We start from the raw sequence: 27,388 nt of genomic DNA, 5'->3' as shown, positions 1-27,388 counted from the left end.
AAGTGTGGATGTTGTGGGAGGCAAAAACAATCCTCCTGAAAAATCTCACCTATAATTTTTTTTTTTTTTTTTTACATTAAATTACCTAGCCACAGGAAAACGTTTGCTAAGTTTAGAAACTTCACAAGAATAAGCCGTCAAACTTACAATTTCACACACCAAGCTAAAACCAATTACACAGAGAAATGTTTTTTAAAGCTAACCCTGAAATAAAGTACAGTAAAACACTTCAAACTATACAAAATTGCAGACTATAAACATAATTAACTATAATAACAAGGCTAAGCCAAGATACTCTGTGGTTGTCAGGCGCTCAATAGATCACTCGCTCACTCATCCCCATAATAACATTATTTAAAGTGAAAATCCAGCGTAACAGGACGTTTTGGAACATAAAAAGTTATTCGATTCAATAACAGGGCTGTAGAGAACAATTTCTTTGTCACTGGTCATAACGAACTATTTACAGTAAGGCTTCCATCACAGGGCAGAGGAGAACACCTCTGACTCATGGCTACTATCCCAGTTTAATGCGGAAAAACACTTTGCTGATAAGTAAGGGAACATGCACATTTGTAGGATGTGTCGGTTGCAGCCTATTGCAGCTGAAATTCTCTGGTCAGCCACAATATTAACACTGGAAATAGAGATTGAATTTTTTGTCTCACTGACCTGTGCAAAAGTTACGGGTGTGGAGGGGGGTGAGAGAATAGGGATAGAGGATGGGGGGGAAGGGTTGGATCTCTACTGGGGAGATGCCGAGCACCCACAATTTACAACTTTGTGGTAATTTACAAAGCTTCCAAGTAGTAGTTAACCTCTAATCTATGTGCCTAAACATATTGCTGAAAAAAAGCCCACAGCAAATTTGCAAACTGGATTCGAAAACATGTCCATATCCAATGCAGAATGTAGGGAAATCAATTGGGCAAATTTCATATGATCGCGATAATCACTCTTGTGGACAATTTACAGGAGCACATACAGGGCATGAGGTGCAACAAACTGAGAACTTCCATGAATACTTGGGGAATTTCTAGTGCATTCCCAGAAATGCGGACATGTATACATGGAACATAGGTCTGGAATTGGACTATTTACGCCTATTTGCATCAACTGGGTGCTAAATACATACCAGATTCTTCAGGGCCTGCTGTTGCACGATTTCTTATGGGCACTAGCGCAAACATCACTGCAAAATTTCTGAGAATATCTGCATTACCTGTTCAGAATACAAACAGCAAAGAGTATCTGGCAGTGAAGCTGCATAGGTAACGTCTACAGGAACGTCTTTCATGAAGAGAGGACAAAGAAACTAACACTCCGAGTTCCCGTCTAAGTGCCACCATAATGTACAGGGAAGTCGTAAGAAAAACATTATAAAAGCTACCAAATCTTTGCCATTGAGACAATAAGCAGTGTACAAAAAATAAGTTAATACTTCTAAAAAATATCTTTCAGCTCAAAACTTAATGTTAAATATTTGTCTTTGGACATCCACAATTTCGGCAACCATTTACACGTTTTAGTAAAAATGTATTCTGACGAATTAACGGGTATTGAAAAATGTCACTTTTTTTTGCTGGCATGGTCAGAGGAGTCCAGCTCTTCGGTCATATGCAGCACTCTTCGCACTTCTTGCTCCAACATTGGAAAGAGCTGTGCGGCCTGGGACATGGTGGTATCTACAAAGCAGGTGGGTTGAGGAGTCCATGTGCATCTCAACCATGAACCCAACAGACAACTGTATTGGAAAGAATTCCAACCTTCTGCAGCAAATAAAACAAACGTTGCTTCTTTCCAGGAAAGCCTTGTATGCTGTTGTCATAATATAACACCGCCGTGAACAAACTATATCATGCTTTTACCATCCTGAAGACTTTCTGCTGCTGCTTCCATAGGAAATGGTCTTTCTATAATCAAGTAACAAAGATTAAACTTGCAGATGTAATGAAAGGAAAGTATTCTTTTGTAGCATATCATCATAGCAGCATCGTGGTTAGCTACCAAGGGAAAAGCTACGCTTTTGTTTTCACAACATATAAATGGATTAAGATCTATAGCATAGAAGCTAGAGATTTCAAGTGTGCCTTGAGCTCAGCCTTCTTAACAGCTTGTCTTTCGAACTGCGCCCCACACGATGGAAATGCACACTGCATGTGGTGGTTGCAGTTTAGGCTTCTTCTGTGCTCCAAGGGTTAACAGAGGAGGACTCATCTGCATCGCTGAGGAAGGCCTCTTTCTCAGGAGCCACCTCATCAACATTCTTATCTGGTGTTCGTTTGCAGCCATTTGCACTTCTCTCTGCAGTACTTGAAGCGGCGTATGCTGCAGCTTCCGTGCTGTTCCGCACACCGTAGCCAAAGTAAATGACGAAACCTGAAAAGGCAAAGAGAAAATACAATAAAAAAAGTTAACATGTCTGATTTTTGCTAAATGGTGGAACCGTACATACTGAAAGATCTGAACAGGCTATAAAGGCTTCGCATGGACAACAGTCAATAGTTTTGTCACAGTATGATTAAGCAGAGGAGGCCCTGTAGAGAAGCAGTATGGGGGGGGGTCAGGCTCTAGGTTCCATTCACAAGTCTTTATGGGCACGAGGAGGACTTGGTGCAAGGAAAGCGTGATCAACCTTGCATGCAAAATCTGATATTTAAACACAAAGGTGAAATCATCTGGTGCAAATGTTTTCACAGTGCTAAGAGAGATTGCTGTGATGTGCCCACCCAAGGCAGAGGTCCAATCAACTGAGTTGAACATAATCACAGCTAACTCCTGGAGCTGTTGCAAACATCTGCAATACCATTTCCACATGTCTAAGTACTTTCAGTTAAACGATATTGGTGTAATGATGTCCCTGCAGATTTTTCACCATGTGGTTTCTAGACACTCAATAGACTTGGTTAACATGCATGCACCATGAAAGTTATAAGAAGCTCAAATTGTCATTGCATTTGCTAGAACGTCCCCGATTATAACATTTGATTTGAGTGGATTGTATAGAGGTCACACAGTACTAATCACACACACAATTTAGAAAATCAGTACTGGACTGTATGACCAATTTCAGTAATGGAATATAATAATTTTTGTAATCAAGACTGTAATCCAGACTAAGTATTTTTCAAACATTCATTCCAACTTTACTCTGGAGTTAATACATCTGTGCTGCCCAAGGATCACAATACTGGCAAAAGATCACTATGACAACGTCTTGGAATCTATAGGCGGACAAGGGACCAGGCGAAGGAGGGCTAGAGAATGCAGAACCTATTGATTTTTCTGGAAGCCCTCTACTGAAAAAATCTGAAGCAGTCAACTTTGGAACTCTGTTCATAAATCCTTGGAAGTAGTTTCTACTGACATGCCATGACGTAAAACAATATCTTAAGACTAATTTTGGTGCTTGTAATGTTGTAGATCAGTGGTTCCCAACCTGTGGTCCGGGGACCCCTATGGGTCCGTGAAGCAGGGGGTCTGTGACCGCTTAGAAAATTAACTAAAATATTAACGAAGTGTATATAAGGTGGCTAAATGTACAATTGAACATTTTAAAACTTACTGTAAATGTCAAGGAATTGGACGATACTCAGAATGATTCGTGGGAGCAGAGCAAGTGCAAGCAGAATATATTATGGACGATGTGTGGCTTAAATTGGATTTAGAAACTCTCCAACTTCCTATTAAAACTAACATTTTTATTTTGGTTGCAAATTAAATAAAATGTGTTCTAATTTGGGTGTGTGATGAGATGCTTGTTTCTGTATTTTTTTTGTATTTTGCATTTAAAATCATTAACGATCATTAACAATGTTTAGGCCAGGATCTCCGGCTTCCAGGAATGACTAAGTAGGGGGTCTTCGGATTCCAATAATGTTTCAGTGGGGGTCCCTGTGTTCCTGTAATGTTAAAATGAGGGTCCACAGAAGTCAAAAGGTTATGAACCACTGCTGTAGATCACATGCTGTGCATTCTCATGCCATCTAGTGTCGAGTTCCTAATGCCACATATTGATTTTCTTTGAAGTTTGTTGTGGTTCAGAGCATGCATAGAGTGATCCGAAATTAAGATCAATGACACCCACAATGCAACGGGACATAAATATCCCCTCCGATTACGTAACTGATTATTTCCACTGGAGTATTAAATGTAGTAGCTAGATGTGCTCATTGGTGCTTTTGAGCCAGAGGGGGCCATAGGAGGATCACATGTCAATCTACAACACAACGATCTGCAAACCAGGTGTTAGTTAAATTAACATTTTTAGTTTGCAGCTTATGGTCTTGTAGATTACAAGCTGTGCACAAACTGTAAAGCAGCACACTTAACTTCAAACCAGTGGTTTAAAAATAACCTTAAGTTAAAAGTCCAGACTCAGGATATTGTACAATATCATGTATACAAGGAAGCATCAAGCCGCTGGCCTTGTGCTAAGAGGTGTCACTAGACTTTGTAACTCAACCTACTAAAGGTGCGTTAGTGAGTATAACTCCATCTGATACTTTCATGCCACAACAAATGTATAAAAAAAAACAACAAAAACCTAGGAGTTTTTATGGTTAGAGCACTTTGAATAGGTAATGCCATCCAAATACCGGAAATTGTAGTAACTGCTGAGGATCTGGATGCCTTGGGATGTGGCAGTAAGTATCCTTCATATTTAACGTTTGCATGAAAGCCTGATGATGTAAAAGCGGGATGACTATTCTAAAGAGTTGCCATCTTGAAGTGAAAGGTCTTTAAATGTGTGTTCAGAGATGAGAGAAATCAAGCAACAGGCTGAATATGTTGGGCCACTTTCGTGTTCAGGAACATTCTTTACAGTTGCTTTAGAGAGTAGTACAACAATCTCTTCTAGCAACAGCGACAAATGTTCTTTGCTTTTTAAGCACAGTGGATAGAACATATTTGCCTGTGGTTTCACTTCAGCCAGGAGGAATATCCTTTCCCCCAGCAGGTGTTTGATAATCAAGCAGAATGAGAATGGAATAATTTGATTATGAACCGATTCTTTGATGTTTTGTCATGATATATGAAACTGCCATGAAATTTAACTATTTGCAATTGGCAGCTTTGTCACCCTTATTGCTCTAGTGCAGGAGAGGACGGCCCAAATGCATGGTGTGCTTGGCAAGGCTGTCTACCAGAACAAATCAGCTGTTTTCAACACGATCGTATATAAAACTATCTGGTGCTATGTAGAGCCCTCTAGATTTGGCAGAGACCGTATCCCTGTAACTAATGCCGGATAGATTTTTAAGCTTTCTAAAATTGAGAACGGTGCCCGAGTAACACTGTAAACCAGAAGCACAAAACAGCACAAAACAGCACACAACAGCAGAAGATACAAGTTGATGCCTACCAGCAAAACATTTGGGAAATTGGCAGCACTTGCTAAACTTTTTCCAAACAAATTACTTTCCAAAAACATCTTTTACAATAACATGTTCCCCATAAAGCCTTAGACCATATTTTATATGGAAAATGTCACTTACCCAGTGTACATCTGTTTGTGGCATGAGACGCTGCAGATTCACATGCTGTGCATTATCCTGCCATCTAGTGTTGGGCTCGGAGTGTTACAAGTTGTTTTTCTTCGAAGAAGTCTTTTCAAGTCACGAGACCGAGGGACTCCTCCCTTTCGGCTCCAATGCGCATCGGCGTCTACTCCATCTTAGATTGTTTTCCCCACAGAGGGTGGGGTAGGAGTTGTGTATATAGTAAAGGTGCCCATGCAATGGAGTAAGTATGTATGTACATAATGTGTATAAAACTAGTAAGTATTTACAAGATTTACAAACTTACAGGTTGTATTCAACTTATAACGGCTACAGGCTCCCGGGGAGGCGGGAGGGCGCATGTGAATCTGCAGCGTCTCATGCCACGAACAGATGTACACTGGGTAAGTGACATTTTCCGTTCGATGGCATGTGTAGCTGCAGATACACATGCAGTGCATAGACTAGTAAGCCGTTATCTCCCCAAAAGCGGTGGCTTAGCCTGTAGGAGTTGAAGTTGGCTGAAATAATGTTCGTAATACAGCCTGTCCTACTGTGGCTTGTTGTGTTGTTAACACATCTACACAGTAATGTTTTGTGAATGTATGAGGCGTAGACCATGTGGCTGCCTTACAGATTTCTGTCATAGGTATATTTCCTAGAAAAGCCATTGTGGCGCCTTTCTTCCTAGTGGAGTGCACCTTTGGCGTAATAGGTAGATCTCTTTATGCTTTGATATAGCAGGTCTGAATACATTTCACTATCCATCTGGCAATGCCTTGTTTGGATGTTGGATTTCCTGCATGAGGTTTTTGGAAGGCTACAAACAATTGTTTTGTTTTGCGAAACTGTTTTGTTCTATCAATGTAATACATTAGTGTTCTTTTAATGTCTAACGTATGTAAGGCTCTTTCGGCTACTGAGTCTGGTTGTGGAAAAAAGACTGGGAGTTCCACTGTTTGGTTTAGGTGGAACGGTGATATAGCTTTTGGTAAGAATTTGGGATTTGTACGGAGAACCACTTTATGTTTATGTTCTTGTATAGTAAATGCTTGTATTTCACTTACTCTTCTAAGAGATGTGATAGCTATTAGGAAGGCTACTTTCCAGGTTAAGTATTGCATCTCACAAGAGTCCATGGGTTCAAATGGTGGACCCATGAGTCGTGTTAATACAATATTGAGGTTCCACGCGGGGACTGGTGGTGTTCTTGGGGGTATGGTTCTTTTTAAACCCTCCATAAATGCTTTGATGACTGGGATTCTAAAAAGTGATGTTGAATGTGTAATCTGCAGATAGGCAGATATTGCTGTGAGATGTATTTTAATAGAAGAAAATGCTAGTTTAGATTTTTGTAAGTGTAATAAGTAGCTTACAATGTTTTTTGCGGAAGCATGTAGTGGTTGAATTTGATTATTATGGCAGTAATAAACAAATCTTTTCCATTTGTTTGCATAACAATGTCTTGTAGTAGGTTTTCTAGCTTGTTTAATGACCTCCATACATTCTTGTGTAAGGTCTAAATGTCCAAATTCTAAGACTTCATGAGCCAGATTGCTAGATTGAGCGATGCTGGATTCGGGTGTCTGATCTGTTGTTTATGTGGAGTTAACAGATCTGGTCTGTTTGGTAGTTTGATATGAGGTACTACTGACAGGTCTAGTAGTGTTGTGTACCATGGTTGGCGAGCCCAGGTTGGTGCTATTAGTATTAGTTTGAGTCTGTTTTGACTCAATTTGTTTACTAGATAAGGAAGGAGTGGGAGAGGGGGAAAAGCGTAAGCAAATATCCCTGACCAACTCATCCATAACGCATTGCCCTTGGACTGAGGGTGTGGATACCTAGACGCAAAGTCTTGGCATTTTGCGTTTTCTTTTGTTGCGAATAGGTCTATTTCTTGTGTTTCCCAGCGTAGAAAGTAAGTTTGTAGTATCTGGGGATGAATTTTCCATTCGTGTGTCTGTTGGTGAGCTCGACAGACTGCCAACTTGTTTTGAATCCCTGGGATGTATTGTGCTATTAGGCGAATGTGAATCGCCCAATGCCAAATCTTTTGTGCTAAGAGACACAGTTGTGATGAGTGTGTCCCTCCTTGTTTGTTTAGGTAATACATTGTTGTCATGTCTGTTTTGACAAGAATGTGTTTGTGGGCTATTAGTGGTTGAAATGTTTTCAATGCAAGAAACACTGCTAACAGTCCTAAATGATTTATATGCAGTTGTTTTTGCTGAACATCCCATTGTCCCTGTATACTGTGCTGGTTGAGGTGTGCTCCCCACCCCATCATGGAAGCATCTGTTGTGATTATGTATTGAGGCACTGGGTCTTGGAATGGCCGCCCTTGGTTTAAATTTATAGGATTCCACCATTGAAGCGAGAGGTGTGTCTGGCGGTCTATTCAGTTGACCCTGTGCTTGTGTCCATTGTGTTGCTAGGCACTGTTGTAAGGGCCGCATGTGTAGTCTTGCATTTGGGACAATGGCTATGCATGAAGACATCATGCCTAGAAGTTTCATTACAAACCTCACTTGGTAGTGGTAGTTTGGGTACGTGTTTAATATTACATTTTGGAATGCTTGTACTCTTTGTGGACTTGGAGTGGCAATCGCTTTTTGTGTGTCGAGTGTTGCTCCCAAGTATTGTTGTATTCGACACGGTTGTAGATGTGATTTTTGGTAGTTTAAAGAGAACCCTAGTTTGTGTAGGGTTTCTATGACGTATTGTGTGTGTAGAGGACACTGATGTTGAGTGCTGGTTTTTATTAACCAAACGTCCAAGTAAGGGAATACGTGCATGTGCGGTCTCCTGATGTGAGCGGCTACTACTGCAAGGCATTTTGTGAATACCCTTGGGGCTGTTGCTATCCAGAATGGTAACACTTTGAATTGGTAATGCACGCCTTGGATTACAAATCTTAAGTATTTCCTGTGGGAAGGATGTATTGGTATCTGGAAATATGCATCCTTGAGATCTAATGTTGACATGTAGTCCTGTTTTTTGAGCAAGGGAATCATGTCTTGAAGTGTTACCATGTGAAAGTGATCTGATTTGATGTAAAGATTCAGTGTTCTGAAGTCTAATATGGGTCTCAGCATTTTGTCTTTCTTTGGAATTAGGAAATACAGGGAGTAGACACCTGTTCCTTTTTGATGATTGGGTACTAGTTCTTTTGCTTGTTTTTGTAACAATGCTTGGACTTCTAGTTGTAACAGGTCTAAGTGTTGTTTGGACATATTGTGTGCTCTTGGAGGCACATCTGGTGGCAATTGTAGGAATTCTATGCAATAACCATGTTGGATAATGCATCTGTAGTTATGTTTTACCAGTTGTGCTAATATGTGGTAAGTCTCCCCCCCACTGGTGTTGAGTGGTGGGGGTTTGTGACATTGAAGTCACTGTTTGGTTTGCGGGGTTTTTGGGCCCTGGAATTTCCCTCTTGTCTAGGGAACTGCCCACCCCTATATGTTCCTCGAAAGCCTCCTCTCTGATACTGGCCCTGATATGTGGGTCTGACTTGTGATGTGGAAGGCACTGCGGTTTGGGAACGAAACCCCCACTAAAGTGCGGCTTTCTAAAAGTGACTCTGCTCTGTGGGGAGTAGAGCGCGCCCATGGCTTTGGCTGTGTCCATGTCCTTTTTGAGTTTTTCTATTGCCGTATCCACCTCCGGCCCAAACAATTGTTCTTGGTTGAACGGCATATTCAGCACAGCCTGCTGGATTCAGGCTTAAAACTGGAGCTCCGTAACCATGCGTGCCTACGAATGGTTACTGCAGTTTTCACTGTCCTTGCCGCCGTGTCTGCTGAGTCCATAGCCGACCTTATTTGGTTGTTAGAAATAGTTTGTCCTTCCTCAACAACCTGTTGGGCATGTTTTTGGTACTCCTTGGGAAGGTGCTGAATGAGATGTTGCATATCATCCCAATGTACCCTGTCGTATCGAGCCAGTAGAGCCTGGGAATTGGCAATCCGCCATTGATTGGCTGCCTGTGCTGCCACCCTCTTGCCTGCTGCATCGAATTTTTGACTCTCCTTGTCGGGCGGTGGTGCGTCTCCTGAGGATTGGGAGTTCGCCCTCTTTCGGTCTGCTCTCACTCCCACCGAATCAGGAGTTAATTGTTGTGTGATAAACACAGGGTCCGTTGGGGGAGGTTTATATTTCTTCTCCACCCTAGGCGTGATGGCTCTGCCTTTTACTGGGTCCTGGAACACTTGTTTGGCGTGTTTTAACATGCCTGGTAGAATTGGCAAACTTTGGTATGAGCTGTGAGTGGATGCCAAGGTGTTAAACAAAAAGTCGTCCTCTATGGGCTCTGCATGCATTGCTACACAATGGAATGTAGCTGCCCTTGAAACCACCTGCATATATGCAGTGCTGTCCTCAGGTGGTGACGGCCTTGCCGGGTAGCAATCGGCACTATTGTTTGAGACCAGTGCATCATACAAGTCCCATGCATCCGGGTCATCTTGTGTCATCCCCGTGTGTGTCGGCGACTGCATCATTGGGGGGTGTCGCTACCGGGGACAGGTGTGGCAAATGCAATGGAGATTGCTGTTGCGGGAACCTTGGTGGTGTTTTGTCTTTAGCCACTTTCGCTTTTGGCTGCATTTCAGTCTCCTGGAATGCTAGCTTTCGCTTGATTTTTATTGGAGGAAGAGTTTGGATTTTCCCTGTGTCCTTTTGTATGTGCAGCCTCCTCTGGGTATGGTCTGGCTCTCCCATGCCCAGTTCTTGTTCAAATCTGTGCCCTTGCAACTGACTTGAAAGGCCTTGCTCTTCCGTATAGGAGCCTGGTTTCGGCTCAGAGGCTGCATGTTTCGGCACCGAAGCTTTTTGTACAGTCTTTTTCGGCTCCGAGGAAACCTTCTTGACTTTTGGGGTGCCGAACTCTCGGTGCCGAGATTGTTCGGAGCCGGTATCTCGACCGGAGTCGGATGTCTTCGGCTGCTGGGAGGCCTTTTCGGTGCCGATGTTTGGTCACCGTGTTTTCGGGTTAAGCCATGGCCTGTTGGCGGTGGCATCCCCTTGGCCTTTATTATTTTTGAGTGAGTCTTTGCCGAGGCTGGTTTACTCACAGTTTGTTGCTGCGTCTTCGGCTGCTCTCTTTCGGACTCGTCCGAATCTCAAATGGAGAATCTCTCCTCTTCCTCAACGTCGATCTGCTCGGCCGGTGTCGACGCCATCTGGAGTCTTCGAGCTCTTCAATCTCGTAATGTTTTCTTGGATCGAAATGCCTGACAGGCCTTGCAAGTATCCTCCCTGTGTTCCGGAGATAAACACAGATTACAGACCAAGTGTTGGTCTGTATAAGGATACTTTGCGTGGCAGTTGGGGCAGAAGCGGAAGGGGGACCGGTCCATGAGGTTTGAAGATGGACGCGGTCGGGCCGACCAGGCCCCGCTGGAGAGTGGAAGCCCCGAAGTGCCGCCGGAGCGCTTCTTTCTTCAGTGTCGATGTGCTAACACTAAACAGGTACAGAGCGCAAACAATACCGTTGAATTTTCCGATAACTAACTAACTTTCCCGAATCGAAGTACAGAGCGAAGAGGAACACGTCCGAACCCGATGCGGAAAGAAAACAATCTAAGATGGAGTCGACGCCCATGCGCAATGGAGCCGAAATGGAGGAGTCCCTCGGTCTCGTGACTCGAAAAAACTTCTTCGAAGAAAAACAACTTGTAACACTCCGAGCCCAACACTAGATGGCAGGATAATGCACAGCATGTGTATCTGCAGCTACACATGCCATCAAACATACATATATACACACACACACACCAGACAACAGAATGTAAGATTTACTGACCATGTGCTTTATCTATTTTTAATTGTTAACAGTTAATATTGTCACATTAGGACTCATGTTGTTACAACTTGATATTTAATTATTTATAATCTAATTCGTAGGTCAAACTGCTTGACACATTGCCAAGAGGCCATGAGGACTCACTCATAGGAATCCTCTGAAAATGAAACTTGAAACACTTAGCTGACAAGAAAGGGCTTTCCGTGCTCAGAACAATAATTCCAGTAAAAATAATAATTGAGATGCCATGTCGGGTTTAGTTTAGCTATATATCAACAGAGTAACAGTCTCAATCTTGGAGACGTATGAGAAATTCACTACATGAACACATCAGATGGAGCTACTTTACTACCAGCAAAGAAGCACATTAAATCACAATATGCTATAATACAACTAGCATATCTCTATAATGAAATGGATATACAGCCAGAGATAATGTATAATCATAAATTGCTTTCACAGGACAGCTCCTAAAGTCAGCTCGTACAGGGACTTGTAGACAAATGTTCTATTATTGCAAAATCACTCTTGCTCCCCACTCAAGATCACCAAGCTGTAACAACTGGCTATAAAGATATAACAGTAAAATAGAGCAAAACTGGGAATCATTACAATGAAAATCTTGTAAACAGCTCTAATCAAACACATGCAGCTGCCTACTAACCTCATAATAACATACATTTTTTTCAGAATTTTTACCAAATGATTTAAGTCACATCAAAATTATTTAGCTAGCACACGGTAAACCAAGAAGATTGCATATCAACTTCACTCAATGAACAACGTATATTCAAAATACCAAACACTAGAACCAAAGTGAACTTTTTCCCCAGATAAAAATCAGAAATAAATTACATCTTAAACCATCAAAATATGAATCTTTCCAAGGGCTACATAAGTTGAAAATGCAGGAATTGTTTTGCATTGAATACATTCCAGATGCATCATCAGGAAATGAAATGCACTAAAGTACCTAGGGTTCTGACATATGGATTAGCAGATTCAGGGGCAAAAAACATGAAGTGACTGCTTGAGGTACTTTTACATAATCATTACTCAAACTAGAATACCGAAATATCATACAATAAAGTAAACTAATGTTTAATTATTCTTCCAACCTCCTTAACAGGGAAAAATGTCATCTCTTCCAATGGCCTATTTTCAAACAAAGCTGAAAATCTAAAAATTACATTTAGTAAGGATTCCCTCATGCAGAGACCAGTACACTAAACCAAGATCAGCAGCATACCAACGCGGGTCCAGATCGTGACTTGATAATCAAATCATTGACTGAGAATCAACCACAATATTTCTATCAGCAATCAGTATTGACCATATATTCATACAGCGTATTTTAATTTGCCCCTTGCAGGAATTGACATCTTTACCGAAGAGGTATCAACTTGAAACATCTTGTGACATTATCATATACATGTTTCCCCGAGACGTGGGTCGGGCCTGCTTCTGTTGACACAGGATGCTTATGACAGGAAATCAAGGCGGCAGGGATGGAGAGCTGAGACACCTGATGTATCGCCCTGCCTGAGGATACCAGGACTTTACACCTGCCTCTGGGATGCACTCTGCTTTTGACTGACGCATGACACTCACCAGGCACACAAGAAATTGGGATTGGTAACAGTGCTTTGAGAACTACTGGAAGGAGCAGACCACATTGACCAGCTGCCGTACAGGTGGAGAGGCGGGCCCTTGACATTTTCACCTGTGGCAGTCTGCATATCGCTTTATACCACGTCTAGGCATCTTCCTGCATGGGGAGTGCTTGAGGAAGTGCTGGAGGGAGCAGGCCACACTAATCAGTGGCCCTAGAGGAAGAGGCAGCCCCCTGACATTGTCACCTGCGGCAGTCTGCACAGTGCTTTATTGCGCATCTGGGCGTTCCGCCACATGTGGAGCAGTAACAGTGCTTGAGAAAGTGCTTGAAAGACGGGACCACACTGATCAGCGGCCCTAGAGGCAGAGAGGGGACAAGGAGGCAGGGGGGCAGTAAATTCTCTGCAGCATCATCTTCTAAAGCCAAGTCCAATGTTAAGGGATTGAAGATGAGCCCAAAGTCTGTAGAAGCGACGCAGGAAGATGTTAAGTTGCACAGTCCATGCTTTAGAAGCTGGGGTTGAAGTACACTCTTGCTTTGCTGGTGGAAAGGTTGATACAGGTGGAAAAAGTATCCACCAGATGCTTAGACCTGTTGTAATCCCATGTTAACACTAAATAAAATGTGAAAGTCAACTTAAATGCTAACTCCGTTTCGAACTCTGAGCTTCAGCACAGCGTAGTTCAAAGTCTTACTAATGGTACCACCCAGAGGTCTGTCTTATGCAGCACGCATTCTCTTCCAATACCTATTACACATAGTAATTTAGAGGTGGCAACCCCTAAAACCTGCTGATGCCCCTGCTTTTCTTGATCTTCCTCCAGAAGCTATACACTGTTATGGTATTAGCTTATCACTAATTTACTTTTTTTATCTAACTTTTATATTCCGGGTGTTCAAGAGAGTTGGGCAGTTGAGTCACTTCGTGTAAATGGCTGTAAAACCTTTCATTACCCCGCAGTGCCATTTAGCGCCGGTAGAGCGAAAAGGGGCTTGTGTATTTCTATCTTTAATTATATGCCTCAATCTAGCATCATTACTTGGTCCGCTACTAATTTGTTGTTGAATGAGTACGTTATATCAATTTGGTTTTGATTAATTCTATAACATTTCCCAAGGATATTTTGCTTGTACTTGATCAGCTAGACCATGACCCGACATCTTTGTGTCAAAGTAGGAAGAAGTAATTTTTTAATGATTTGGTGAGGTGACTCTAATATGCGCTTGTGTCCCTTGCCTTTTAGTAGTCTGTGGAGTGATTGATATAGGAGGCAATGATCAAACATGTTAGTCACATTGATTATGGTGAAAAATGTAATTAGTTTGCGTTTAAGTACGATCTTGACTTTGCAAACAAATTAAGTATCCCTGTGGCCCCTTTCAATTGTACATTAAATGGTAAAGGTGCCAATTTGGTAATTCATTATATACTTTCTTCGTTTAGAGCACAGCGCTCCTTTACTAGCTTCACAAGACATTCAGTTTCACTTAGTGACCAATATCCTCAGGGCATCTGTTTAAACCTTAATGTAAAATTAACACGTAAACAAAGGAACAATAGAAAACATTGAATCTATTACTAAAAATGGCCTTTCCCTACATTGGTCGAAAATTAATCCAACAACTCTCAGGAAAAAACTGATAGTGAAACACAGGAAAACCTTTGAAACCTGCCTGGCTGAAGAATCGAATCCCAAGGTTGTGAACGCCTTTGTTAAGATCTGTAGGGTGAGAGGATGCAAGGATGGTTTGACTCAGTTCCATAACACATAAGAACTTAAAAGCTGGCCTTCATTAAGTCCCTAGATGTATTAGTGAAGTGCATATGTGTAGGCAAGATTATATATTGGTACTCAAGGACAGAAAGGATGCCTTAAAAGCTGAAAGTTAGAATGAATTAGTTGTAGCTAGCTCAGGTGAAGATTGCACAGCCTTCTGGCGCATTAAAAACTCCTTTTCTGAGGGATGAGGGGACTCCAGACATGGAGATAGCCAATTCTGAAGCAGACTGACATTTTTCAAAAATGCATTCTAATCCTGGTCTGTCGTCACCGCAGGGGGCCTTCCTGCGCCCCAACTTGGGTGGGGGGGAGGGGGCGGGGGGGTAGGTGGGTTTACAATTAATGTGGGGTTCACCCTAGATTAAGTAAACAGGGCCCTCAAGCAAAGTAAGGGCGGTTTGGCCCCTGGCCAAGACAGAATTCCGGTCGATTTCTTTAAGGAGAACATCCCATTATGGGGGCCCCATTTTAACCACTGTAATGAAAGCATGTGTAGTGAAGGGTTCTTGAGTACATTGTCAGATTCTTCAATTGCCCTGATCTATAAAACAAGGAGATTGAGAGAGTTCTATGTTACCATCTTAGATCTATGCTTGACTTCATAGTTAAGGTTGTGGGAAGGACCATTTTGGAAAGGTTAGAGGAGTGGCCAGAAGGTAAAGGCCTAGGGACGACTGAACACTGTTTACATTTGAATATGTTAATTCGCAAATGTACACTGGGTAGGCAAGCCAATCTGTTCCCAGCCTTAGCGGACCTATCAAGCACTTTTGACTGTTAACCATGCCACACTGTGGACTATTCTAGAAGGGTTAGGAGTAGAACCGTCCATAATCCTGTTCTTATGGGATTTGTTCTCAGGAAGTAGAGCTTGAGTTCAGTATGGGTTGAGGTAGAAGGTACAGCACCGTTTGCTGTGGAGAGGCGTGAGACAGGGATGGGTTCTTGCGCCCCCTTTTTATTTACTTTATACACTACCAACTTGGGACCAGCTATGGTTAAAGGGTCGAAGGACCTTACCCACATCGGCCAGCATCCGGTCCCAACGCTTCTCTAAAAGGACGATGGAGAGCTTATGGCTTGTACCCCTTTTGGTTTGTAACGCCTATTGATTTCTTTTACCAAGCATATACATGAGCTAAGCGTACATATCAATTGGATAAAACATTTGTAACGAAGTGTGGCAAGCGTACAGTGAGGTACCACACATTTTCATTATTAACACTAAATGAAATTGCAGTTCCTCTTTCATATTTGGGGGTTATATTTTCACAAAGTGAGTAATGGAAGGTTGTAATTAGCACAATGAAACTACATTTTGTAAAATCAATTGCAGCTTTGACCAACTTTGCACAAACTCTAGTAAACTGGTCAATGAAATGCTCACTACATTTAAGTCCAAATATCTAATGAGTCACCCTATGGGGCTGAGCTTTGGGGTTTTTGTAATACTAACTCTCTTCAGATGGTGGAGAATTATTTCTTCAGATCCTTATTGTCAGTACCCCAGAGTTGTTCATTCCAGGTCTGCCACTCAGAATTGGCTGATATATCAAGGACTTGTTCCATTCTATTATGGCATAATGTCTGGACCTGTGATGACACCATCTTAAACCGCAAAGTGATTAAGGATTGCCTTAATTTGTCTGCTTCACTCCAAATACCCTGGCTGAAATATGACAGGCCTGTGGTGATTTGGGGCAACCAGAATTTTTATTTAAAAAAAAAAAAAAAAAATTGAGTGTCCCAAAACCTTGCTGTCTGACAAGGAAAGATCTCTATAAGATGTGTATTGAGCGGTTTGAGGAAGTCAGGTTGTTGACTGAATTGCCCAGAGTATTTAGGAATCAAATGACCTTGACTACTTATTCTTTGCAGCCATATTTAATGTATGTGCACAACACTCCACAGGTTTGTACTGACCAGCTTTAGGTAAGACATTTGTCATTCCCCACCGCCGAATGACTGGTCAAAAATGCTATCCAGTTGCCTGTGCAATGGTATCTTGGCATAAAGCACTTTGCACATTTTATTCTGTAAATCTTTCAAAGACTTGAGGAAATGTTATATTTTACGGAAATTAACTTTTAAGCAATGTCATCCTACTTTTTTGCATTTTCAACTGTTACTCTATCAATCTCTTATTCCATTGCAATCCATTTATGTAAAGTTCTGCAATCAAGAAAAAACCTGGTTTTATAGATTAACTTTAAGATGGATCTTATTGGACTGCTGTTTGATGCAATCTAATTGCATAACAAATCGCAACTTAGAAAAAAATGACTTTATGGATTGATTTTATGATAGTTAAAATATTTATTTTTATTCTTTTTTTGTTTTTTATAATACACGTATGCTTTTATGTTTTCTGCGGACAGGAAATAAAGTTGATTTTTGATATGAGTCATGGAAAACGTCCACTGTGTCTAACAATTATACCACTGTCCAAGTTCCTGCCAAGGAAAAATCCTAAGGGCCGCCTGAGTGAAGGCCTATTAGCACTGGTTACTAGAATATTAAATATGGAGGAAAGAAAAATAAAGACAAACTAGATAAAAAAAATTTGCAGTACTTCAAGAACAGACAGCTATAAAATTCCAGAATCAGATCATATCAGTCCTTATCAACCAAAGCACAGCATTCACCTTCCTCTTTTCATTGCTGCTCAATGTCGTTGACATTTAAAAGAGATTTTAAAAGTGGGTGACTGGTTAAACGCTGGAGTCTTCTTAATGCTTTATCTTAAGACTGTGAAACATGTTTCTTCTGTCGATGTTACATGAATTGTAGATTCTCCAAGTGTTTGTGTTAGGAAAATCTGGATTTCATTAAACGACATGGAGACTAACATTATACCTCCCTCCTCCCAGTCCATTCTTGAGTGGCTTTATGATAAAAAAAAGAATTCTGTTACTTAGTCTTGGAGCATCTTTTCGTGGCATGTAGTGCTGTAGATTCTCATGCTCTGCATACTCCTGCATTCTAGTGGTGGATCTAGAGTGGTGCAAATTGTTTTTCTTTGAAGAAGTGCTTAGAGTCACAAGATCGAGTTACTCCTCCCCTTGGTGGTATTGCACATGGGCATCAACTCTTTTCCCACAGCCCGGTGAGCCAGGAGGGAAAGACATGTGTAGGAAAAGAATGTCCATGCCAAGTGTAAATACCCAAGTACAAATCTATACATGTATGATGCAACTACAATGGCCACAGCCAACCAGGGAGAACGCATGTAAATCTACAGCACTACACACGAACATACAGTAGGTCAAGCTGTTCTTAGAACATTATTTCAACTCCTACAGGCTGACCACCGCTAATTTATGGGAGGACAAACCGCTTTGTAGTCTATGCACAGCATGTGTATCTGCAGCTACACATGCCATCGAACGGAAAATGTCACCCAGTGTACATCTGTTCGTGGCATGTTCTGCTGCAGATTCACATGCACCCTCCCGCGTCCCCGGAAGCCTGTAGTCGTTTAAGTTACAAACATTTGTACATATGTATATACATTTACATTTGCATGGACATCTCTTACTTTATACCTATATACTCTATCACTCCTTCCTTTACCCTCTTTTGGAAAACAATCTAACAATGGAGTCGATGCCCATGCGCAATAGAACCGAAGAGGAGGAGCCACTCGATCCCGTGACTTGAAAAGACTTCTTCGAAGAAAAACAACTTGTAACACTCCGAGCCCAACACTAGATGGTGGACTAATGCACAGCATGTGTATCTGCAGCTACACATGCCATTGAACATATATATGTACATATATATATATATATATATATATATATATTAAAAATATAAAAAAGGATGTCCATGCAGTGTATATACACATATGTACAATATTTGTAGAAGAATTTTACTACAACAAATACAGGCTTCCGGGGAGGAGAGAGGTGCATGTGAATCTACAGCACTACATGCCACGAACAGTTGTCCACTGGGTAAGTAATATTTTCCGTTTGATGGCATGTGTGGCTGCAGATACCCAGGCTTTGAATAGACTGCAAAGCAGTCCCCTCCAAGTAAGCAGTGGCTAGCCTGTAGGAGTAGCTTCAAAATGTGTCCTGAGTACTACCTGGCTAACATTTGCTTGTAGGCCAGCTAAAACATCTACACAATAGTGCTCAGTAAACGTCTGTGGTGCAGACCAAGTAGCAGTCTTACAAATATCTGTTATTGCAATGTTTCATAAAAAGGCCATAGAAGCACCTTTTTTCCTGTTAGAGTGTGCTCTAGGAGCAGTAGGTAATTGTATTTTAGCTTTGAGATAAAACGTTTGAATACGCTTGACTATCCATCTCACTATTTCACTTGTAGGGTCGAGCACACAAGCGCTCTGGCCCCTGTTGTAATATCTGTGAGGGCTTTTAACCACGTCCATCAATTTGGTTGGTTTGAGGGCTTGCCTTTTAAAATTTGCCTGATGTTATTAGTGAAAGGCATGCATACTTCATGCCTTTTCCGGTGTTTAGCCCTTCGAGAGCACTGGTGAACAACTGAAAACATACAAGGCTCTGTGTTTTCCAAATGGCTTCTGGACTACTATATTTCCTACACATTCTGATCTCGCTGGGCAGTAGTTGAGTACTTTGCATGACATCAATCCTGTTACATGGATAGTTGCACTTTTGCCTCCAAGTTTGACTTCGAGCGAACTTCTGTTTCCTTTTGTGTGTCTCCTTCACACTCATGGCCGCCGTTGGCTCACTTATGTCAATCTTTTTTACTTTTCATTTTCAGCTTATCGGGCAAGAAAGGTCCGGTTAGGTGTTTACAACGCTAATAGCTCTAACTCGAGCAAATGAGAGACCCATTGCATTACAAATGCTTGTTTGAAACCGGCTTGCCTTTGTGAGGCTTTGAAAATGCTACAAAAAGGGGTTTAGATTTTCTAAAACTTTTATTCCTGCCAATGTAATACATAAGAGCTTGTTCAACATCTAGGGGGTTATTCCAACTTTGGAGGAAGTGGTAATCCGTCCCAAAAGTGACGGTAAAGTGACGGATATACCACCAGCCGTATTACGAGTCCATTATATCCTATGGAACTCGTAATACGACTGGTGGTAAATCCGTCACATTTGGGACGGATTACCACCTCCTCCAAAGTTGGAATAACCCCCCTAGTGTGTGCAATGTCTGGCTGTGGGAAAAAGACAGGTAACTCAACTGATTGGTTAATGTGAAATGGTGAAACTACTTTTGGGAGAAAATTAGGGTTTGTCCTAAGGACTACTCTATCTCTATGTACTTGGAAAAAGGGTTATTCTAGAGTGAACTCTTGTAATTCACTTAAACGTCGTAGAGAAGTGATAGCCACTAAAAAGGCACCTTTCCATGAAAGAAGTTGCAAAGAACATGAATGCATTGGTTCAAATGGTGGACCCATAAGTCTAGTAAGGTCAATATTAAGGTTCCATACTGGAACTGGGGGACCCCTGGGAGGAATAACCCTCTTAAGCCCTTCCATAAATGTTTTACTTACAGGAATTCTGAACAAATAAATATTTGTCTGTTTTGGAGGTAAGCAGCTAAAGTTGCTAAATGAAGTCTAATAGATGAGTATTAGAAATCTGCCTTTTGTAAATGTAGCAGATGTACAAGTTACTTCCCTTCGGTAATGAATTATCTGGTAGAGACTATCTAGCTGCAGATTCCTTACCTTAGAATTACCTGGCATCAGCTTCGAATCAGGAATTTTTCTGCTGAGCAGTACCCTGCACGCAATCAATCAATCAATTAATTTATAAAGTGCACTACGTACCCATTAGGGTTTCAAGGCGCGAGGGGGGAGGGGAGCGCTGCTACTGTTGAAGAGCCAGGTCTTGAGGAGTCTCCTGAAGGTGAGTAGGTCCTGGGTCAGTCGTAGTTTGGTAGGGAGGGTGTTCCATGTCTTGGCAGAGAGGTAGGAGAAGGATCTGCCTCCGGACGTCTTTCGGTGGACGGTAGCGAGTGCGAGGTCTGCGGAGCGGAGCTGTCGGGTGGGGATGTAGAAGTTGAGTCTGTTGTTGAGGTAAGCAGGTCCGGTGTCGTGGAGTGCTTTGTGTGCGTGGGTGAGGAGCTTGAAAGTGATCCTCTTGTCAACGGGGAGCCAGTGGAGTTTTCTCAGGTGGGGAGTGATGTGGTTGCGGCGAGATACATTGATAATCAGTCGGGCGGATGCGTTGGAGGCGTCGTAGGTGTTTTGTCGAGATGCCTGTGTACAGTGCGATGCCGTAGTCTAGCCTGCTGCGGACGAGGGCCTGTGTTACTGTTTTTCTTGTGTCTGTTGGGATCCACTTGTAGATCATGCGGAGAGTGTTGTAGCAGGAAGAGGCGACTGCGTTGACCTGTCTTGACATGGAGAGGGAAGAGTCGAGGATGAAGCCCAGATTGCGTGTGTGGTCGGTCGGTGTGGGTGAGGTTCCTAGAGATGTTGGCCACCAGGAGTCGTCCCAGGCGGAGGGGTTGGGTCCGAGAATGAGGACCTCCGTCTTGTCGGAGTTCAGTTTCAGGCGGCTGTTTCTCATTCATTTTGCAACGGCCTGCACTGTTGGGTGGCATCGTTTCGATCCGCGTGCATCATTGGAGCCGCATGTGACGTCACGGTCTTCTACATAGGCACCACCCCGGTGCGTGTACGTCAGTTCTTTTCCACAACTTTCCACGCCAGAAGCGCAGAGTCACGGAAGAACCAACAACATTTTAGTTTTACACTTGATTGTCTGAAGAAAAAGACATGCCCTTAAGAAAGGCAAAAATCCCAAAACATGATGGATATATACCCGCAGAGTGGGGAGGCTTGGGTGGGTGTAAGGAATCTGCAGCTAGATAGAGTCTCTACCAGATAATTTGTTACCCAAGGTAAGTAACTAGTTCAACTGATAGAGACTTCTAGCTGCAGATTCCCTACCTTAGAATAGATACCCAAGCTATAACTCCTGGTGGTGGGTCGTGGGGATATATTTCACACGAGGAAGTACTGCAGGACCGAGCTGGCAAAATGCCCCTCTCTCCTCACCTAGCTATCCAGGCAGTAGTGTCTTGCAAACGTGTGAAAGGAAGCCCACGTTGTCACTTGGCAAATGTCAAGTACCAGCACGCCATGAGCCAACGCAGTGGTAGCAGCTTTCCCTCTGGTAGCGTGAGCCCTCGGAGGCTGCTTCTTAGCCACAGCATAGCAAATCTTTATATAGAGAATGACCCAGCGCGAAATGGATAGTTTCTGTACTGCCCGACCCTTCTGTGCACCAACGTACCCCACAAAGAGTTAGTTGTCCACCCAGAAATCTTTTGTGCGGTCAAGGTAGAACAATAACACTCTTTTTGGGTCCAGCCGATGGAGACGCTCCTCTTCCTTAGAGGGATGCAGTGGTGCAAAGACGGTCAGCAGGGTGATCTTTTGACCCAGATGAAAAGGGGTCACAACCTTGGGGAGGAAAGAGGCAAGAGTCCTGAGGACTACCTTATCAAGATATATCGTGAGATATGGCAGTTTTGATGATAAAGCCTGCAGCTCCCTCACTCTTCTGGCAGATGTAATTGCCACCAAAAAGGCTGTTTTGATAGTGAGCAGCTAGAGAGGACAGTTATGTAAAGTGTCAAAAGGAGCACACATTAGAAAAGTAAGTACAAGATCAAGATCCCACAGGGGCATGACAAAAGGCACAGGTGCAAACATATGTATGAGCCTTTTTAAGACTCTCTGTACAATGGGAGACTTGAACAAAGATGGTTGGTTGGGCAAGCGTAGAAAAGCCGATAAGGCAGCAAGATAGCCCTTAAGAGTCCCTAAGAAGGAACCCTGTTCAGCGAGAGATAGAATAAACAAAAGGACATTAGATAGAGAAGAAGAAAGAGGATCAATAGACCTCTCTGTGCAATATGAACCAAACGTTTCCACCAGAAGGTGTAAATTGACTTCATAGAGGGACGCCTGGCTGCCAGAATGACATCACAGACTTCAGAAGGGAGGTCATAAACCATCAACTGTAGCCGCTCAACCTCTACGCAGGAAGCCGTAAAGTTGACAGGTTTGGGCGGAGATCCTTCCCCTACTGCTGCAACAGAAGATCCTCCTGAAGAGACAACCTGATTGGAGGACTGATGCTCATTTTGAGAAGCTCTGGATACCAGCCTCTCCGTGCCCAATCCTGAGCCACTAGGATTACTTGGGGCCAGTCGTTCTTGATTTTCTTGAGAACTCTAGGCAGAAGTGGTTTGGGCAGAAAGGCATACAGGAGGGCTGAACTCCACTCGCAACGAAAAGCGTTGCCTAGCGATAGCCCCCATGGAAACTCCAGCCCGCAATACTGCCGACATTGGGCATTCTCTGCGGGGGCAAACCGATCTAACCAAGGCTCTCTCCATGCTGAAAGAGTCCTTGCGCCACCTCTGGATGAAGATACCACTCGTGATCCGCTAAGCATCACCGGCTGAGTTTGTCCACCCTGGAGTTCAGAGAACCTGCCAGGTGTTGAACCACCAGGGATATGCCCTGCTGTTACATCCATGCCCAGAGATGCAGAGCCTCTTGACAAAGGGTCCACGACCCCACACCGCCCTGCTTGTTGCAGTACCACATTGCGGTAGTGTTGTCCATAAATACCTGCACTACCTTCCCTTTCACAACAGGAAGAAATGCCTGTAATGCTAGTCGGATTGCCCGAAGCTCCAACAAGTTGCTATGGAGTCCGGATTCTACCGGAGACCAGAGACTCCTGAGCTCCACCTCTCCCAAACGGCTGCCCCATCCCAGAAGTGAAGCATCTGTCACTACTGTGAGATCTGGAAGGGAGAGGAGTCTGACTTTGACCCAATCGCAGTTCACTGAACACCACTGCAGATCCCTCGTAGTCCCCTCAGAGATCTGAACCACGTCAGTAAGATTTCCCTGATGCTGTGCCCATTGGAACTTCAGGTCCCACTGAAGAGCCCTCATATGCCACCTGGCATGCTTGACCAATAGAATGTAGGAAGCTATGAGTCCCAACAGCATCAGAGTCTGTTTCACCAAAATCCAGGTTAGAGGTTGAAAAATCGGTATCATAACCTGAATATCCTGGACTCACTGCTCGTGAGGATAGGCCTGATACTGCACCGTATCCAGAACAGGTCCGATTAAAGTGAGCTTCTGAGACAGAGTCAGGTGTGACTTCGCCACATTGATTGTGAACCCCAGCGAATGCAGGAGATTCGCCATCATCTGGAGGTGGGTGACGAGAGCCTGGGGCGGCAGAGCCTTCAACAGCCATCGTTTAGATAGGGGAAGACTGAAATCCCTGACCTGCACAGATGAGCTGCCACCAAAGCCATCACCTTTGTGAACACCTGTGAGACCAAAAGGGAGCACACGGTCAACTGAAATTGCTCGTGGCCCCCCTTGAACCGCAAGTAACGCCTGTGGGTGGGCAGGATGGGGATATGAAATTACGCATCCTCCAAGTCCAATGCTACCATCCAGTCTCCTTGGTCTAGGGCAGACAAGACCTCAGCAAGAGTGAGCATCTTGAATTTCTCCTTCATGAGGAAGAGATTGACGTCCCTTAAATCCAAGATAGGGCGAAGGCCCTTGTTCTTTTTGGGTATCAGAAAGTAGCAAACTGCCTACTTCTGACATTGGTACCCTTTCTATAGCTCCTTTGGCCAAGAGAGCCGTAACTTCCTCGTGGAACAAAACCAAATGGTCCTCCATCAGCCATTCTTGTGTTGGAGGAAAAGAAGGAGGGAAAGACTGGAAGGGGAGGGAATAGCCCTTCCGTATGATCTGCAAGACCCATTTGTCCGTTGTGATGGGATGCCAGTGAGGGAGATGAAATTGAATCCTCCCTCCAACTAGACGGACATGGTCCTGCAGAACCACACTAGGAGGGCTTGGGCACAGGGCAGGGGGGCTGTGTGGTGGCCGACCGCTGGTCAGACCCTCTGGGTCTGATGGTACCACGACCACGTCCTCTCCCAGGATGGTGTGAAGCCTGAGGATGGTGGCCGAGTTGTGGCTGGCGTGGTACCGCACTCCTTCCGAAGCCTCGAAAGGGACGGAAGACGGACTGCTGTCGAGCTGGTGCTTAGAGGCCCAAGGATCTGGCCGTAGCTCGAGAATCCTTGAACCTCTCAAGAGCGGAGTCTGCCTTCCCACCAAAGAGGCGAGAGCCATCAGAGGGCATGTCCATCAAACTTGACTGGACATTCCCTGAAAAGCCAGTTGAACATAGCCAGACGGGGTGATGTAGGGCCACTGTTGATGCAATCGATCAACCCAGCGAGTCGGTCGTGTCCAATCCACACCAGATTGTAAACTCGGCTGCATCTCTCCCATCCTTGACAGCCTGGGTGAGAGAGTCCCGTACGCCCTCCGGAACCTGGGGGCAGCAACTGTGCCACTGTATTTAATAAAGTATGGGAAAAACAGCCCAATAGGCAAGAGGTTTTTACTGACCTCAATGCCAGGCTGGAGGAAGAAAATGTTTTTCTTTCCAACCTGATCCAGCCTCTTGGATTCCCTACCCAGGGGAGCGGAATGGAAGGCACCACGGGAAGTAGAGGCTTGGACCACCAAGCTCTCAGGGGTGGGGTGTTGGGTAAGGAAACTGGGTTCATTTGGAGCAGGTCTCTGGCTGACTGTCCTATTCACAGGAGCCCCTGTGCTGGGTTTGGACCATGTTTCCAGAAGGATGTCCTTTAGGGCCTCATTGAAGGGCAACATCAGCTCTGATTTAGTCACCCCCGGCTGAAGCACCTCTGTCAGGAGATTCTTCCTGACTGGCACCGTGGGCATGTCTAGGTCCAAGACCTCAGCTTCCCTATGCACCACTACAGCATAAGAAGCTCCCTCCTCCGTAGCTACATTAGGAGGAGAGAGCATGCCAGTATGTGGAGACGTGTCCAGTCCACTGGCCTCCCCTAGATCCTCATACCAGTCCTGCTCCAATTCACACCACAAAGGGTCCTCAGACCCCTTCCACTCCTCTCCTATGCCTGGCTGTTCAAAATAAGGCTCAGGCAATGATCTGGGCCTAATCGGCGCCGTCTGAGTCGGCGTCGTTGCGCTGGCTCATCCGGAATGAGGATGGGGCTACCACCAGTGGGCGCGGATACTGGGGTCCCCAACAGTGCTGAAGCTGCCGACGTGGAACCCGATGGGGCCCCTGCTGACCCTGCGGGGCCTCAAAGACCCACCCGAGGGTGCAGCCCACTCAAAAACAAGGCGCATGGCTTCGTAAAACTCCTTTGTTTGAGCAGGTGTCGCTCTGGTCCCCGGAAAAGGGGGAAGACTGAGTTGGCCCTGGTGACTTTTCTGCAGAACCACGCTCGGAACGTCAACGTTCCCTAGACACCTCATCGGACGAGGCCAAATTGAAGTCCGCTTGGACTTCTTCTTCTTCTTACTGTGCCTCTTACCTGAATGATCGGATGACCTCGAATGCGAGGAAGAGGACTTTGGGCTCTGGGAGCAGTGCCACGACCTCTTCCTACTGCGGGACCGTGACCACCTCTGAGTCGCGCCGACCGAAGACGGCTGTCGGGCCACTAGAAGTATGAGGGATCTCTCACTCAAGGCCTTCGGAGCCAAGGCCCGACAGTCGGAACACAAAGCTGAGTCATGATCCTTCTCCAAAACACCAGAGACCTACTGTGTGGATCCGTGACCAACATGGTGCGATGACATGCACCACACAGTTTGAATCCAGTCTTTCTAGAAGATATGTTCAAGCAATCAAGCCGAAAAACCTTGAGGTCTGTCGAAGAAAAAGGTAGCTCTTTCCGGATCTGTGCTTAACCGGCGCGGAAGGAAAAGAACTGACGTACGTGCGCTGGGGTGGTGCCTATATAGAAGACCGTGATGTCACATACGGCTCCAATGACGCCACGCGGAGCCAGATGACGCACCCTGATTCGAACGACGCCACCAGACAGCGCATGCTGGGTATTGCTCAGCAGAAAAATTCCAGATTCGAAGAGGACATCAGGGAATTGTAAGGTAAGGAATCTGCAGCTAGAAGTCTATCAGATAAATATTTTCTTGCACTGATGCTTTGATTAGATCAATGTGTTTAGGTTGAAAGTAGCATATAAAATGTTTCCATTTTGCAGCATAACACTGTCTAATTGTAGGTTTACGTGCCTCTCTAAGAATGTTTATACATTCAGATGGAAGTTGTAATTATCCAAACTCTATGACTTAAGGAGCCATATTGCAAGATTGTGTGTTCTTGGGTCTGGATGTCTGATTTGACCTTGATTTTCAGTTAGGTCTGGTGGGAAGTTTCTGGTGGGGAACCACAGACAGATCCAATACCGTTGTGTAACAAGGTTGACATACCCAGGTGGGGGAATCGCAGTGAGTGATGTTTCTCAGTTTGAGAACCAGAAATGGAATGAATGGGAGAGGTGTAAGCAAGTATCTCTGATCAACGCATTCATAGAGCATTGCCCTTGGACAGAGGGTGTAGGTAGCTGGATGCCAAGTGTTGGCATTTTGAGTTTTATACAGTGGTGAAGAGATCTATTTCTGGTGTTCCACAGAGGTGAAAGTATAAGTGAAGTACTTGTGAGTGAAGTTTCCATGTGTGGACTTGTTGCTGCATCCGGCTTAGGTCTGCAAACTCATTGTTCATTTCTTTCAAATTGTCCACGCTAGAAAGGACAATTGAGATGTGTGCCCCACGTTTCTGCAGATAATACATAGTTG

The 27,388-nt window shown here is 44.0% G+C and overlaps 1 protein-coding gene across 2 annotated transcripts in view; it reads right to left on the bottom strand.

Moving 5' to 3' along the window:
* Nucleotides 1–756: 756 nt before the first annotated feature.
* Nucleotides 757–27,388, bottom strand: part of SLC7A1 (solute carrier family 7 member 1) — a 393,527-nt gene continuing 366,895 nt past the window's right edge. For both annotated transcript variants that reach the window (XM_069202197.1, XM_069202198.1), the window contains one exon: nt 757–2,379. In XM_069202197.1, the coding sequence (XP_069058298.1) occupies nt 2,174–2,379 (206 nt within the window). In that variant the 3' untranslated portion in view covers nt 757–2,173. The remainder of the gene's footprint in view (nt 2,380–27,388) is intronic.

This window comes from Pleurodeles waltl, chromosome 8 (genome assembly GCF_031143425.1).
Source record: "Pleurodeles waltl isolate 20211129_DDA chromosome 8, aPleWal1.hap1.20221129, whole genome shotgun sequence".
NCBI lineage: Eukaryota > Metazoa > Chordata > Amphibia > Caudata > Salamandridae > Pleurodeles > Pleurodeles waltl.
The sequence above is the reverse complement of the archived record's forward strand: the minus strand, read 5'-3'. Positions and strand labels throughout refer to the sequence as shown.